The 17,771-nt window shown below is 39.4% G+C and overlaps 1 protein-coding gene across 1 annotated transcript in view; it reads left to right on the top strand.

The window, feature by feature from the left end:
- The first annotated feature begins 2,381 nt into the window (after nucleotides 1-2,381).
- LOC101164378 (glutamate receptor ionotropic, NMDA 2A) overlaps nucleotides 2,382-17,771 on the top strand; it is a 134,236-nt gene continuing 118,846 nt past the window's right edge. Inside the window, exons 1-2 of the mRNA XM_011477376.3 lie at nucleotides 2,382-2,782; nucleotides 3,369-3,572. Coding sequence (XP_011475678.2) covers nucleotides 2,765-2,782; nucleotides 3,369-3,572 — 222 coding nt within the window. The 5' untranslated portion in view covers nucleotides 2,382-2,764. The remainder of the gene's footprint in view (nucleotides 2,783-3,368; nucleotides 3,573-17,771) is intronic.

Genomic DNA, 17,771 nt, shown 5'->3' with positions numbered 1-17,771 from the left:
ATTAAATTCTAAGCCTTCTGTTACTTCATTATAAGCAGTGATAAAAAGGTCACTGATTTTTTTAAATAAATTTTCTGCACTCACAGCCTAAAATAAGCTACAGGCGGTGGACTTGTAAAAATACAATCTGACACAGAATAAAAGATGCTCGTTGTAGTCTTTTGTGTCCTTGGAGCCATTTTTGAACTAAAATGAGACCCTTTATGTTTGTCCAGTGTCTCTGCAGCACAAAATGCCTGGGAAATCTCTCCCCAGAGTGCTTTTGGCCTAATAAAGAAGCACGACTTAAGAGAGCGGCAGTTTCAAATCTATTACAGCAAAGAGACATATGTTCAAGTGGCCCCAAATGAAAAAAAGAAAAAAATCTTGCCCTCCCACCTCCACCACCCTCAGCCTGCTGCTGAAGTTCAGAACAGTTGTTGAGAGCTGACTCACTACCGTGTGTAAGTGTTAGACTGGTGTGCACCAGATGATTGCATAAAAAATGAGAGAGCTAGATCCTCGAGAGTGTGCAGATGCAGAAAAGGTCATGTCCCACGAATTGCCATAGGGTACTCCGCGGGCAGGCTTGTCCTTGAAAGTGAACAAAGATTGAAAAAAAAACAACAACTATTTTTAAGAGTTTTATTTTGAAGACCAAGAAAAATATGTTTTTATTTCCTTGACCAAAGCAATATGTTAAATATAGACCGAACCAAGTTCAGCCAGACTCCACTTGCTCTAATTTGGGGTTCCTGAAAGTTGCTGTTAATTATCCATTGTTCTCAAAGGGGTGTCCTCAGGCAAATTTTTCAAAAAATGAAAAGAAAAAGATGCCTCTAATGGATAAATAGCCAGTAGCTATATAATGGAGATTTAAAAGCAAAGCTCTTGCATTTGGAATGCGTTTTTCTCTTCTCCCTATTTTACAAAAGAAAAACATTATCCAGTCTTGATGTAGTCTTTTCTTCTCTTTCATGTCCAGGTTATGCAATCATGTGTTCCTTTCATTTTAAGCCTGGGAGGCTCTGACGGAGGAGGATAAAAAAATCTCAACAGGTGGGGATTTTATTCTCAGGATAGAGGAGGAAGAAGAAGGGAGCAATGGACTGTTCCTTAATAATAAGCCTTCTGATCTGATTATGCTGCTACATTTCTTGTCTCATCTCAATTTATGACAGCCAATCCAATCGCTCAGGCCTGCTGACATGACCCTTTGCAGTGGGCTATCGACACCATCTGTCTGCAGTGGGACTCAAAGGCAACACAGACGGGGGATGCTGAGAGAGGGAGGGAAGGAGGGAACTTGTCAGCCCTCCCTGAGGACCCCCTGCGCTGCAATTTTGATCTGCTAATTATGTTTAATTGATACTGTGCAATTCACACGCTCCCTTTTTTTCCCCTTATCTCACCCGACGTCTTAAAAAAAACCCGTTTGGATGAAACGAACAGCAAACGTCTGGGTGCAGGGTTAAGAAAAATATCGGCGTTTTAATTTGGAGAAAAAGGCGCCTTTCTGCGCCAGATTATAGGCTCCAACAGATGAGAGCGGATATTGAAATGTTTTATCTGCGTGCAGTTGGTGTGGAGCGGATGCGAGGGGCATATTGACTTGTTTGACGACGAGACAGTCGTCACGGCGCGCAGGCACACGCGCGCACACACATACGCACACACGGCAGGGATCCTGGCTCGCGCACGCGGTTTCATTTGAGAAGATGGCACGAGGCGCACACCATGGATGATGTTTGCTGTTTTGCCTGGTTTTCAACCAAAGGGGAAATCTTAGACCCGACAAGGGACGGGGAGGAGTCAGTCTGAACGCACCGTGAAGTTGGAGTCGTTATGCCTTTGAAACATTTGCGCAGAAATGTCATTGGCGCGCACACTTTCAACTCCAATGGGTCCTCGTTTATAATAGGAAGATGAAGTCACCAAAGTCTGCTCCCCCACTACTCCCTCTATCCCTTGTATGTTTAATTAACAAGGCTGATGTGTAAGTACCTTCAGCCGGCGAAGCGTGGGTGGACGGGCTGCAGGGTAAAGAGACTGGCTGAAAACATTTCCTTAATTCTCTCTGCCGGTCTGTCGGACAGGCAGCCGAGCATCACCTCTGTCGTGCGGCACCGTAAGGAGGAAGAAAAAGAAAAAAGTATTTTCGTTTAAACTTGCTCCCGATTGTTCAGCACGGCTTTTGGAGAGTGGCGTTCTCCTGCAAAGCGCGCCTGGCTGCGCGGAGAGCGAGAGAGAGCAGGGCTGTGTGCGTGAATTGGTGCGTGCGCGCCTGTGTGTTTTGATGTTATTTGTGACGGAATCCCCTCTTTGGTCTCCAAGAATCCGGAGAGCGGCGCAAGGAGGAGGAGGAGGAGGAGGACAGGAGAAGAGGAGGAGGAGGAGGAGGAAGGCGCGCGGACCTGTCCACGAGCCCTCACTGCGGAACGCGCGGGGCTGCCACTGGAGATTCCGAACCAACGCTTATTTTGGATTCTGAGACCCACGCGCAGACGCTCACATTCCTTTCCCCCCTAATTGCCCCCCACTTTCAATGGACCGCGTCTGACATCTGAAAGGAGAAAAATAGCCTTCATCCACTGGGAAGAGGTGGCCGTGGACGGAGTGGGTCTCAGAATCACAGTTGTGTGGATATATCAGTGGGGGGGTTGATGGAGAAGAAGTGGATGGATTAATCTCACGACGGAGACGCGTTTTTGATTCCCACTCCTGTCGAGGGCACCCGAATGGAGTAACAGGCTGCAATGTCATCTCCACCTGGCTGCCTGGAGAGATGTGTCACGGGAATGGGGTGAGCTCAATTCTCCTGTATTTGGGTCTCATTTTGTCTGTGCGCCTTAGTTGAGAACTCTTTCCCGCTCTTCTGGTTCAGGCTCATTTCATAACTCAGCTTTCTCCTCAAAGCTTGTATGCGAGTCCTCGACACACAACCTGCTGCATGCCCTACATAGACGAGAGCGGCACTGGAGAGGCGCGTGAGGGGAATATTCGCTAAGGAGCCACAGGCTGTTTTCACTCCCCCTCTCTCTCCTCCTCCTCTTCCTTCTCTCTCAACCTACTAATTTCTCACACACCACCTCACACACCTTTGAATTTAACGTGCACCTTCGTCACGCAGGCTTCCCATCCAGTGTCCTCTCCAGGAGAGGCGCACGCACGCACGCCTGTCAAAAACACAGAAAACGCATTCCACGGGAGCGCATGCACCCCCGCGCACAAACATCACTTGTAGTGAGCCGGTATTTGACGAGATTCTTAGTGCTAAACTGCTTATGAGTCACGGAGAATGCAGGGATGTTCATCATACGCGCACCTTCCTCATCAGGCTCCAAGAGAAAAGCCAAAGTGCGCAACATTTGCGGTGTTTGTGTTTTCAGATCAAGTTTGAACACTTTTCCTCTGGTCTGACTGATGCTTTGAGAAGGAGCCAAAATGCCAGGAAAAGGACAAGTCCCAGCGGCCGCCCGCGCGGGCCCTCGCCCAATGGAAGTAAAAGTCAACAGCAGGGACTCCGCAGAAGAAGGCGCAAAGCCCCCGTTAGCGCAAACCCGCAGCGGCAGACACGCATTGTGACACCGAAGGTAAGAGTTTTTTTTTTTCTTTTTTGTATCAGCTGAGAAAGAAGCGCCTCCTCAGTCGCAGTCAGCGAGGCTGCGCGGCGCTAAGAGGCGCTGTTGCATCACATTAACTCTGCCTATGACGAGGAGCTGTGTAATGTATTCATATCTCAAATTACAGTTTTCAGGCTTTTGAACGCAGTCACGTTGTGGAAACACATTTTCTTCCGCTTTCCTCCCGCTTTCCGTGCCAAGTCTGTCACACCAAGTGTCTTCTTCTCTCAGCCACGTTTGCCCTCACACGCACGCACACACACGCACTCACACACACGCACAGATGTTACATGAAAGGTAGGAGCTTGACAAGACAGGATATATGGGCTTGCACCCAATCCCATAAATATCCATCATGCTTATCCCTATTGGCAACTAAATGCCCCCCATCTTCAATATGGTGTGGGATTTATGTACATTCATCATAATCATTTAGGTTAAATTACCATTCATGCTCTAGGAAAACCTATTGTGTTGGTGTAGCCAAGGAGAGGCTGATGGTGTGCTCAGCGGTAGCCTATTTTCTTGATAGTGGCATGACACAAAAGGAGATCAACTCTGTAGGGCATAAAACTCAATAGAGCGAGGAGCAGTGAATGTGGAGAGCTGTTGCCATATTCATTAATACAAATATGTTGTGCAAAGCTGCAAGGAATTCTGGGATGTGATGTCATAACACCTTAAAAACATGAAAGGTGTTTTGTTGGAGTCATTTCAGCTCATGCTGTTGCAACTTCAGACAGCGTGGAATAAAAAAGAAAGAGGTTATCCTTGTTTCAACCTCCTAATTGCTGATGACTGAAACTGAAAAATGACTCCATCTTGAGATTCTGTGAAGACGAATGGACCTGAGCTGTTTGCTGGAGTGTTTCCTCTCACAACCCTCTGGGATTGTCATAGTTTAGACTTTTAAAATCTTAATAAAATGTTGGTTAATAGAAATTTAGGGCATTTCTGCAGCTTTCTTTAAAGTCCCACTTCAATGATCTTTTCCTCTATTTTAAAAGTGTTCCAAGTGGTCTTTTACTAATGATTATGATGTTCTTTGCAAAAAAACAAAAAAAAAGTGTTATTTTCTAGGACAATTTCCGCTGAGTGGGAGGATTTCAATAGAAAGTTTTCTCTGAGTTGTAGGTTGGACTTTTTGCAGAGTAACCCTGCTTTTATTTCCCATGATCCCTTTGTGTACACTCTCTCCCACTACCCTACAGCTACTCACACAGCAACCGAACATTAGGGGTGCAACAAAAAATTGCGAGCCTTATTGGAACTATCCAGCCGTACAGTTTTGAGCCATATACCAGCTCTGACAAAAAACAAACAAAAAAAGGATGTCCATGGACCTATATGTCTGAAAGTGGATGAATCAGAATGGAGTGGAGCCGGGATCTTGTGGCCCACTCACTTTTGAAATGGGATCTTTTTCCATCTGCTCCTGATTCATCACAATTCGAATAAAGAAACACTCAGAAATGCATTTTTAATCTTTATTTTCTTATGTGTTCCATATCATGAGAAAAATACCACACAAAAAGGTTTAAAACACACAAAAAAACCAACAACTTGATTTTCATTGGTGTGGGTCTTTAATTAAAAAAGGTTAGTGAAAGGAGTTTGCTTTCAGTTTTTATTTGTGTGCAGGACAGTACTAGAGCATGAGCCCAAAATTAGAGTGAAATTTACATATGCCTGCTAGAGGGTTAATGTTCTGAGAGCAGTCAGGCAGAAGTCTTCTTTTTCTAAAAAAAAATCGCTTTTCTTTTTTTTTTTAAGAATCATTCATCTTGTAGCCTCTTTATTTGCCTACAGTTTTGAAAAATATCAAAGTGTTTTTGCTTGGGCACAGGTCAGCTCCTCACTGTGTTTTAACCTTTTCTGTGTGCTATGAGAGGACCACCTTAGTATCTTTTAGCTGATTTTATGCTTGTGGATGTGCTGGAAAAAAAGGCATTTGAGTCACTGCTCCTTTTATGGTTGATCATAGGTGGGAGTTTAGAGAAAATAATGAAACCTGCAGCTTATGGGAAATATTTATAAAGATTCTTTAAAAAAACAGAAAACAAATTTAGTGCTGGAAAATGCTTCTTTGTAAAGGAAAGCAGACGAGCACTGTGGCTGTGTTTGTCCCTGTGGGGTATTGACGGATTTTGCGATAAGAGCAACAGCAAATCATCACCTTTTGTTTTTTTTCTTCCTTCATTTAACACAAGCAGCCACCAAGTCCTTGAAATTGACGTTTAAAATGAAGGTAAACTGTTGCGTCACACGATCCAGACTGAATTTGGTCACGCATGTCTCCCTGCGTCCAACTCCTTCTCTTTAACGCTGTTGGCAGAACGCAGCAGCTCCCCCTCCCAGCTGTTGTGGTTGTACTTACAACAGCAGGTCAAATATACTCACACACGAGGCTCCGGAAGATGAAAATGAGTGTTTTCATTTCCCCTTCCCCAGCAATTACCCATAAAAAGCATTGAGTGACATATGATAATGAGTCATTTGACCCCTGCTGATCTTCTGTACAGCGATGTGTGATGTTGCAGGCTGAGGCAGAAGTTAATACCCCAAAAGACTCATATAAACGTGCGCTGTTTAATCATTTAATCAAAACACAGTTGGTGGTCCCATTTAATGAGTTAGTGGGCCATAGTAATATCTAGTGGAGGTTGACTTAAACATTTTTTTTTAAGCTAAGCGTTTTATGATGAGGATGACTGTATAAAGATGTCTTTGATCATTCAGGGGTATAAATGTAGGCCTAATCCAATATGAGCATGTTTCACATTTAGCAGATTGAAATTTCCTGTTACTATATTTAGAACGTACAAATATTAGGGTTGCGAAATGTCACTTTTTGTCTTTAACCTAATTCTTAGTTGGAAAAAAAAATGCCTCTCCATGGATTATGCTTGTAAATTCATAACTAGGCATAAAAAAGCAACTGCATTGTTGCAGAATTTATCATCACAGTGAACAGAAGCAGCAGTTGCCTGCACATTACAGCTGACACCAACGCTGGCTCTGTTAATAGTTTGACCTGCATATGCATGAATACGTGGTGTGTACCCAGTCACACCTGCATCAGTGAATTTTATGCAGATTTAACGTGTTTCTATCCCCCTACTCCAATATAAAGAGCATCTTTATTATCTGTATTTAGCATATGCAATTTTTTTCTTCAAAAATATGAAATTTATTCAATTTATTTTTAAAGATATCTCTAGAATAAAAATGTGGCTTTTGTCAATCCAAAACATGCTTGTTTTATTTTTATGAAACATGAGTGTTGGTTCCATGCTGGACTCAAAAACATGAACCAAGAAATTTTCATTCACACACACTGAGCACGAGGTGACATTCTCTACGGTGGCCCTGAAGTGCAAATCACTCTAACAAATCATTTAACGCAAAAATGTGTTAAAGATCACAGCAACAATACAAAAACCTGAACAAGTAAAAAACTTTATATTTTAAAAATCAAAATAAAATTCTAAAAAACCAAAACACGTTTTGGAAAAGAAAAAAAAACCCCAGAAACACACAATAGGAAACCAGAGAATGTAGGTACTATGGGACATCGCTGATTGGATGATGTTTGAGTTTTTACAGTTTTTTCAAACCCGTTTTTAATGTCCGCATACTAATAAAAGTTTTATGATTAGTACAGAGCATACACAATATTGTTTCATTCCAAATAACTTTCAGGGAAAATGATGGGTAAAATCATCTTTCAGTCAGTGATGTCCCATAGTACCTATCTTTTCTTGTTGTGATTTTTCAATGAACCTTTTATTTTAATTTCTAGAAATTACTTTTGTTGGGCAAGACGCTTCACACTATTGCCTAACTATGCAGCCACAAGTGGTCACCAGTCTGGGTCTCCCTGTGCCCCGGATAAAGTCAGGGTTATGTCAGGAGGGCAATCTATTTTTTTGTTTTGTTTTCCAAAATGTAATGGTTTTTTATTACCGGTATTTGTTTTTCTTTTTTAACTGTTGTTATTATCTTTAATATGTTTTTGTGTTGAGTGATTAATTAGTGCGGTTGGCCCTTCAGAGCCACCGTACATTTCCCATATAGATAAATAATTTGTCAGAACAGTTTATTCTAAGCTCTCCACATAATGGGAGCATTTCCATGAAATAGATAGCAAACCCTGAGAGGTCTTCCAGAAACTGTTGGAAAAACTCCTCAGTCGCCTTTTTTGCATTCACTAAAACTCTTCTATTAATGGGACATCATTGAGCGTTCCGTTGTAGTAATCGATTTACCTAATGGATGTATTATTCGTTTAGCTTTTAAATAAATGGTTTCATTTGGCAGAACGTTTATATTTATTATATTAGACAGTTTTGTTTTTAATGTTGCAAATTAAAATGCATTAAAAAAAGACTTTGCAGAGTTTCCTTTTATTAAAAAAACTTATTCATGTTTATCTCTGGCTGCAGGGAAAAGAATATTCTTGGTGTTCTGATTTATTTATGGTAAAACAATGCTAAAGTTTTGAAGGGGTTGTTTCTGAATGTTATGAACCAGCACTGATTGACTGGGAAACAACAGCTGTCAGTCCAAAGAGTCAGAGAGACCAAATAGTTCAATCATTTATTTAAAGAAAAAATAGTTTTAATCTTTGGGGGTCACAAGAAATAAATATAAAGATTAGAAATTGTTTTTATTCATAAACTAACTAGAAATGTGGTTGGAGAATCTCACACTTTTTTTAAATCATGTAACGTAAATGCCCTTAGCCTGGTTATATAGTTTTTGCTGAGAGCAAGCTAAATTATTTTGTGAAGGAATAATTCCTAAAACTGTTAAAACACAAGCAAGAAGCGAAACAACGCAAAAGGAGGGCTTCACTATCTCACAAAACATTCTAGAAAACAATTAGTATTTGAGAAATAGCAGATCTGGAACTTGGTACTTAATGATGTTGGTTCAGTATACATGAATTTCAATGATTGCTTCTGACTAGTACCTCCCTCATGGAATATGCTGCATTGTTAGTCACTTTGTGGGCTGGTTGAAAGCGCACATCGGGTTTATTGGAGCCTTTTCAATAAAACAGCTAAATGTTGTGGCTGGAAATGAGGCTGACAGAGCCACAAAGATCAAACCGAAATCTGAACATGCGCGGCACAAGAGTCTACCACAACGACCGTTATAAACACGGTCCATGAAGCTGAATGGGACAGCAGAGCTGAGTGATAATTATGGCTGAACGTCTCACCACAAACAACACCTTTAAGATTAGAAACGGTCATTTGTTACATTTAAGCAGTAATTAGGACGCCTTTAAATCCTCAGTATTGTGGGTAAAGGAAAGGACACAGTCTCAGTCAAAATTTCTTTTATCTGAATTCAATGCTTCCTAATAAGTGTGTATGGTCTTAAATGACAAGAGACTTTAAAATTGGGAACATTTCCATCTTTTTTAAAGTGTTACTTTTTAAAAGTCCCTCTCATCATTTTTCTATTTATTGTAAAAGCGTTCCCATTGGTCTTTTAATTATGAATATGACATTTTTTGCCAAAATTCACCAATGTGTTATTTTTCGCAGTTCATAAGAATAACATCTGAGTTTTGGGCGGGACGGCGCAGAGCCTTCCTCTACCTATTGCTGGGAGCTCGGAGCAGAGAGCTTGTGGCCTGCTCAGCATACTTTCTACATCACAAATACGCTCTATTTCAAACTGTATTTTTTCGTCTGCTCCTCATGCACCACAATTTGAATATAGAAATACTCAGAAATGCCCTAATTTTCTTTATACGTGTCCACCATTATCAATATGTAACAAGAATATGCTATATAACACCAAAAACACAATTTTCCTCCGAGTGGGTCTTTAAATCTTATCAGATGGGGGGGGGCTTTTTAAAAAAAAAAATCCTGGCAGGTGTGAAAGTGTGGAGTGGCCGTTTCTGTGATTTCAGCTAATTTAGCACCCAAAATCCCAATGGAAGCAAATTTGGTTTCGGATAAAGGCAGCAGTCTCTGAAATTGGTTTGCTTTTTAAATCCAATTTGATTTCCTTTGGCTGGGAGACATGGACCAGTGACATGAATGCATCATAATTATTTCATCTCTTTATTTGTTTCCAACAAGGATCATTGGCGAGTGGCTAAAGTCTCACTTATCCCATGAAGCAAGGTTGTTGAATTCACAATTTAAAGTGGTACATATGCTATGACAAAATTATCTCAGTAAGTGAGATGAATAATGTGTTTTTACAGTGAACCAGACATTGTTGTATGAGCAGAGATAACACACGCTCAGTCTGTCTTTTTTTTTCAACAGCGGCTGAGTTTTCTACCTTGGCACCGTTGGTATTAGGCACCATAAAGAATAATAATAAATGCAATTCTCCTCATAACCTAACATTTACATTATGAAAGAAAAAAAGCTGGCACTGTGTCCGCTGCACTCACTCTGCCAAGGATGTTAAGTCCATCAGGAATTTCATCAGTCAGCTCCAGCTTAAATAACTGCTTCATTTGCATCCAAATCCTTTTCTGTCGAATTTATTTTGAAGCAAGTTGCTGTTAAATAAAAACTAAAATTTGTCTTCATTACATAAATGGATATTGAATAGACTACATTCATAACTGTAGTAGCCTGTTGTAATGCAATGCGACTTTGACAATGAGTGGAAAAGATACATACATGTTCTACTTATTGGTAGGTAGCAGTCCATCACATCAGCCCATCACAGAATGCATCCCAAATTATTATTACCATTTGTGAGCTGCATTGATTTCATACTGCTTTACAGTCAGATTGGAAAGCCATTGAAGTCATTGTCCAGGATAAAAAAAGGAAGATCCATTGGGAAGATAATGTACAATGATGAAATACCAAGTGAGTGTCTTAGGCAACTCAAACCCAAAGAGTAAAGAGGAGACAGTGAAAGAACTATAATAGATGGAGTATCCTTGATACGGTAGATACTGCACAGAGATTTGAGAGGTAGATGTTGCTCAGGGGCCAGGCCAGAGGCTTTAAAACATTTGCCGGGATGACAGCATGAAGGCACAAAACAAGTGCCAAGAGATTGGAAGCTGTCTACCAAATCAATTTGTGGCTCTGAAAATATGAAGAGCAGAGCCTTTGTGGAACTCACTGACCAAAAGGGACGGTGCTGAGTGTGAGATACAAGCCACAAATTCAAAACAGTCAATCCAGACTGTTTAACTGGAACTCTTTGCTAATGCTACCAGACTGGAAACAAAGACTGTGGAGACAAATGGATCTGGACATGCATTATCAAGGAAAACAGAAGGTCTGAGGAACCACCAGCTGCCTTCTGCTTCCATAATTGTTGTAAAGAATAAAAAATCGGGTGGAAGATCTTTGATACATTTTGTGGTGATAAGAAAAAGCTCTTACATATGTTCTCTGATTGTCGCAATGAGCAGACTGATCCCAACATCTCAAACATTTGTTAATTTTGTAGAAGATAAAGAAAAGGAAGAATCAGTTTTGCAGGTCTCCAAAGATATATGATCCAACTTTTATGTTTTCTTAAGTTTTCTTCAGTTTTAGTAAGGTTTTTGCTATTCTTAGTGTGTAAAGAGGTGTGGCCAGTGTTATTGGTCTTTTTCATCTCAAGCATGTGTTGCTGATTGACATTTCACCAACACTGCTCTCTAGTTTGGTTTAGTCAGAAACTGTCATGGTTTTAGGTTCTTTGCTTTTATGTTTTAGTTGTTTTATGTTCTGGCATGCTTTCAGTTCACTTCCTGCTTTATTTTGAAAGGTTCCTGTGTTGTACTTTGGTTTTGAGTTTTACTTTGGTTCCCCTCTGTCCTGATTGTTTCCACCTGTGTCTCGTTGTCTTGCTTGTATTTAAGTCTTTCCCTTCCTCCTGTGCTGGTCCATAGTTTATTATGTAGTTTCCCCTGTAACCTCCTGCCTCCTCATCCTCTCTGCGCCTGGGTATGTCCTCATTTTCTGCCGTAACAGAAACACATCAGTCAGCTATTTACACAAAGTAAACGTTTTTTTCCTTAAACAAGCACCTGTTGACATGACAACCAGTGTAACTCCACATCCATCCTTCCTTTTTTTTAAACTCACTAAGTTCTTTCTGGCATAACAGGGTTGCTGGAGCCTATCTCAGCTACTGTAGGGTGAAGGTGAGGTGCACCTTGGATGGGTTGCCAGTCTGTCGCAAGGCCAGCAACTCCACTTATGACCAAATTTTGTAATCAACACTCAAAAGTAAGTTTGATTAACCACTAAAGTAGACCCAATTTTTACAGCTGAAAACCCGATGACCTCTTGTGCCCCAAATTGGAACCCACCCTGCTGAATTTAAGTTCATTTTTATACCAAGACGGGAGAGACAACGCTTTATGCATGTCAACTAGGGCTGCACGATATGAGGAAAACTCGCGATATGCGATATTGGTGATTAACATCGCGATAACGATATAATTTGTGGTATATAAACAAATAGCCAAACAACCAAAAACATCATTTACATTACACTGCAATAGTTTAAAAATTATACTCCAAATGACCCTTGTCGACGTAGGAGGCAAACATCCAACATAAAAGGGCTCATCTGATTGATCAACAAGGTAAACGGGTCCTTCCGATTGGTTAAATGCATAAAGGGATTAATTTCATTAGTTCACTATTTCAAGCTGCCATGAGTTTTTTTTGCACATTTGAGGTAACCATTTATTGCGATTTTCGCTGTCTTTTGCGGTATGCAAATTGCACAGCTTAATGTCGCGATAATGATAATTTTGCGGTATATTGTGCAGGCCTAATGTCAACCATCTTCACAGCCAGAAGGAGGAAAAAAGTTCAGACAGGGCTTTCCTTTTTTCAAGGGTGATTTTTGGGATTGGAAGTTTATACAAAAGCTCAACCTTCTATTTGTAACATGTTTAAGGTTAGTTGTTTTTTTATTTTTCTCCTCTCAAGTTTAGCTGTTACGTGGACCATTTTTTTTGTTTCTTATAAGTTTTTCTTCTCCAGTTTGTTGCAAGATTGCACAAAAATTATTTAAATAAAGAAAAGCAGATAGGCAGAACACACAAGGTTGACTGATCTGAGTTCCCAAATTTATTCCGCTCATGTCTCAAAACTTGCATTTGGACCAAGTGGCCTTCAATGGAGCATGAAAAAAATGAGGAAATCATGTCATGTTTAACACAAGAAGCTAATTCACTGGGACAGTAAATGCTTTTAAAGACATGAGAGACTTTCTGGACGACTGATCCTGCTGTTATTGATTTTGTGGTTAACTTTTGTCGTGTCTTATTTAGCCCGTTCGTGTAACTCCCTGTTTTTCCTGCTTGTAGCCATTGACTCGGAACTTGACTTCTGCTGGTGAGAGTCCTTTGACTCATGAAAAAACATGAAAAGAGGAGTATTTATTGTCTATATTTCTGATGAGTTATGGACGGATACCACTTTTGCAGCCTGGTACAATATAAGTGATAAATCTTAGTACGCGAGAGCAATGAAAATGCTTGAAAAGTCATTTTCTGATGCCGTTATGGATTTCTGCTTGTATTTCCTAAAAACTTGACATTAAAAGCAATCATGTCACTGATGATCTTCTTTTGATGTGATAGTAACTACTTGAGCTTTCTGAAGCCATGCAACATCATGAATATTATGTAAAATGTCGACATGTAAAATAGGGAGCGTTCAGGATGCAGAGCAGGACCAACATGAACAACAAGGAGAATGTTTAAGCAATTTCTTCCTCCGATTGTCATTACAAATGAGAGAGCCTTGCTCTTTGGAGTACATGGTGAGATTCAGATTCTTGAATGCCGTTCAAGATCCAACTCCTCTTCTTATGAATTCCAGGAGGAGACAGCACACAGATCAAGAGAAGAACTGCTAGCAATACAGTGCTTGTTAGCTGCAGGTGGTGGAATCTTGGACATTTAATTTTCAAGGAGCACATTGCACTCTGGGTATTGAATTATTGACTGTAGACAACCAACTGTGTTTGTTTCCAACCCCTGTGCATTCCTGGTAATCTTAGCAGCTTTTTGTCACACCGCTTTCATCCACCACACACTCTTTAATTTAATTTTCCCCTTACTTCTCTTTTTTTTCTCTCGATAATTATTTCTCCCTCAGTAAAATGTCTGCATTGAAAATGAAAAATTAGCCTTCTCAAAAAACGTTATCTTAAGTTAATATTCATTTAATTTAAACAAATCAACATCAAATAACATGTGGTGGCAAAGCCTGAAACCGCATATAGGCAGATAGTGTGAATAAATTGCCAAATGTAAAGTACATTACTAAATCCCTAAACATTGTGGGATTTTAACACATTAAAGGGCCTTTAAAAAGGCTACAAAAATAACTAATATTTCATAAAAAAATCCTTCTTTAGTGTGCCAAAGGTAAGATATTATGTACAATATGGCTATTGTTTTCTCTGAAAGTCGTAAGAAAAGCATGATATAGACCCTTTAAACATTAATTGCACTGAAGTTGAGTTTTATATAAAGCCAAAGGTTGCCGATGTTTGAATTGCTTAATATTCCTAATCCCTCAGAAGAAATAATGGCTTTATGATGAAGGAGAATGTTACAAAATTTGTATTTTTATTTTATTTTAAATGGTTTAAGAAGTTAAGAAAACACAAAAAACAATATACTCATCAGTTATACAATCAAACTTTGGATAATTAAACATATTAATAAATATTGCTTGAAAGGGAGTGGAAGGAAGCGAATTTATATAATCCCACCCCTGTTCTACCGTAACCATTTTATTACATGATTTATCATTATCCTGTTCCTAGCTTTTATCAGACAGAATTAAGAATCTTGAAATATCAAAAAGCACATGACAAAGATGAATTGCTTAAATTATTTTGTAAAAAATAACTTATAGAAATCAGCATGGCAATGAAGTATCCACAGTATATACAGATTATGTTACTTATAAAAGTCATTGATATAAAAAAAATAATACTATATCAGTAAAATAGACATAACACTGTTTCAGGAATTTTCATAGCAAAATTTGATCAAGTATCAAAAGTTAAAAATATGTGCAAAATTATGCTACATTAGGAAAAATCATGAATCAACTTATCAATTGTTTTATTCATTCATCTTCTTGACCGTTTTTCCCTTTCGGGGTCACGGGGGTTGCCGGAGCCTATCCCGGCCACTTGGGCGTAGGCAAGGGATGCCCTGGACTGGTCGCCAGTCTGTCGCAGGGTAGAATATCCTCAATCACACATCCATTCACTCTCACAGTCACACCTATGGACAATTTAGAGTTGCCAATCAACCTATGAAGCATGTTTTTGGACAGTGGGAGGAAGCTGGAGATCCCGGAGAAAACCCACGCATGCACAGGGAGAACATGCAAACTCCACACAGAAAGGTCCCCCATTGATGTTGTGTTTTTCATGTCCCCCAGCCGGGACTTGAACCGGGGGCCTTCTTGCTGTGAGGCAAGAGCGCTAACCACTGCCTCACCGTGCCAATTGTTTTATGTCATGTCATAATTATTTATGTCATTTGTAGTTTGTTGCAGTGCTGCTTTTATATGAATCTACTCATTTACTTCAAGGAATTTTGAGTGAATCTGAACTTTTACAATCCCATCTTGCTAATGAATAACATATATTTTTTAGATTATTTTAGGTATGTTAGGATTCCTGTCACCCTAACTTTTTAAAATCTTGTACATGTTGCCAACAGCAGGTTTTCATTATTTGTGATGTTGAAGCAATTTTTTATCCTTGTGTTATATTGTATAGTAAAAAATATTGTCAGTACAACTACTTGAGATTAAGTGATTTTTTAAATAGCCTTTTTAAATAATCCCTAAAATCTGCTAAAAGGTTTGAGTATCTTAAAGAGAGGCCAAAAATATTTCCAAGCAGCTCATCTTCCAAAACCTCGAATATCAGGCTCCTCTTCACTTTGCCGACAGGTGCTGTCTCAGCCAGGCACAGCATCTGGCCATGCCAGAATACTTCAGGCGCTTTATTCCATTTTCCAAACGTGCCACTCTTGATTGAAGATCATCTCATGTTGTTGGACTTGGCAATTTACCACAGAAAATGTATTATTTTTAATTGAGGCTGTATCAGAGACAGGCTGTAAAAATCAATTGTTTAAGCTTCAAACAGAAATGATTTAAAAATCCATCTTAATTATTGTGATGTTGGACATTTAATACTTTATTTTTGGAAACATTAAGGGGCACTTAGGTGAATTGTAACCCTAAAGTGCAACATAAATTGTGTAGAAACAATGATCCTGTCAGTGAACTGTTGTATAGGACCCAACATTAGGACACTGAGGCCTGGTTGACGGGATCTTAAACAGCTAATCAAATAAACATCTTAAATTAAGGATACTTTAAAGTGACACTTTTGATGCAACAAGAAAAGGTTTATGTGACAGTAGACAGACAATGACTTACTGAAAACCAGGGACTTCCATTCATTGAGGGATGACTACTTGAAATAACTGCAGATGAAATGGCAGCAGAAAGCAGTTGTGAGTGAGACAGACAGAATATAAGAAGGAAAGAGCAAATTAAAAGACATCATCTGAACACAAACGCAACAGAGAAAAAAGCCAACCAAAAGAGCAAAAGCTGTGAAAACAAATCAAGCATTATCAACCGCTATTGATAAAAAAGACACAAACAAGAAAAGTCTTAAGCCACGTACACACTGCACTCAGAAAGCGGGTTTCAAGCGACCACTTCAAATGAAAACGCGCAGAAATGCACATTTTGGGCTTCAACATTCAAAACTCCTGTGTTCACACATGGCTATGCAAGTTTTACGACCTTTTTCAGGCTCTGCGTACAAAACGTGCGGCCACTGAACGCACGTTAAAAGTTTTACCTAGTCAAACTTTGACCAATCAGGGATTCGGATTTGGTATTGACATATGGATGGGCGTCCATTTTAATTTACGGAAATGCCAACTGTCTGAAAATTGTTCATGGAGGAGAAATTAATAATTACGGTTTGTACCCAGCTGGAATAATGTGATACATATCAGAATAGAGCTGTGAAAGAAAAAGTCTGGAACAAGACTGACAAGATGTGTACAGCTTCAACATTTCGCACCAAGACTCTTCCAACTGTAGGTGGCAGATATGTTCTAGTAAACTAGAGAAAAAGAAAAAGACGAAGAAGCCCCTTCCTGCTTGGCCAGCGTGAACACTGTAAACACATGCCCAGTGTGTCTGTAGCTGCAGTCAACACTTTTTAGTTTTTCACTATTCCATTTTTTTCATCACATTGTACTTAATTTATGAGTTATTTCCTACTTTAATTTAATGTTGTCCCATTTTTACATAAACACTAGGGATGCCAAAATTCTTGGTTTAAAACTGAACCGTTTTGTTTCACCATTGAACTGAATCGTGGGGAAAGGGGATTCTTGCGTCCTTAATTAACACACATCCACATTAGAAATAATTTTTAAAGATTTATATAAAAGTTGTGGTGTTGATGATAAAAATGTCAAACTTTTACTTGATTCAAATAATCTTTCTAAGATTTTGCTCAAAGTTGTAACATCTCCCCAAAAATGAGGATTCACCTCCACACTTGAGTTTTCAAAAAAAGTTAGAGCATCTTTTACCTACAGCACTTGTTTTGCATTTTTTTGTCTCATTTCGATAATCTTGAGCTTTTCTCAGAAAAGTAACAGCTTTTTCACATCATCAGTGTGTCATTCGACATGGATGTTCAGAGGGAAACTCTGGTTAACACCCCTAGAGAAACAATTAAAGTGGAGGAAATGAAAAATAAACTTGATTTAAACTGAAATTTGAATAACACATGCATTCAAATAACATCTAGACTCATTTCTGTGAAGAAGTTTTACATCTGAGCGCCAAGCTATGATATCAGTAAGGAAAGCTGTTAAGCTAGGTCAATAATAACAGTAAGAACATTAACTACAAGTGTAATTTTGAGACGGAAGGGGTTGAAAATCCTAACGTCTTTTCCGATGATAAAGTCATCTTTTTTAATTTGAGCCTATTTGACATCAGTGAAGTGAGAATCAGTTGAGGATAAGAAGAAATGATGGCCATCAGAGGGAGGAGAATAAGACAGGCAGAAAACACGAGTCTTGATGAGAGACAGATGAGCTAACAGCAGCTAATTATGTAGTCTGTCATAAGTCAGATTTGTCTT

The sequence above is a fragment of the Oryzias latipes genome, chromosome 1 (genome assembly GCF_002234675.1).
Source record: "Oryzias latipes chromosome 1, ASM223467v1".
Classification (NCBI taxonomy): Eukaryota; Metazoa; Chordata; class Actinopteri; order Beloniformes; family Adrianichthyidae; genus Oryzias; species Oryzias latipes.
This window is presented reverse-complemented; position numbering and strand designations above follow the sequence as displayed.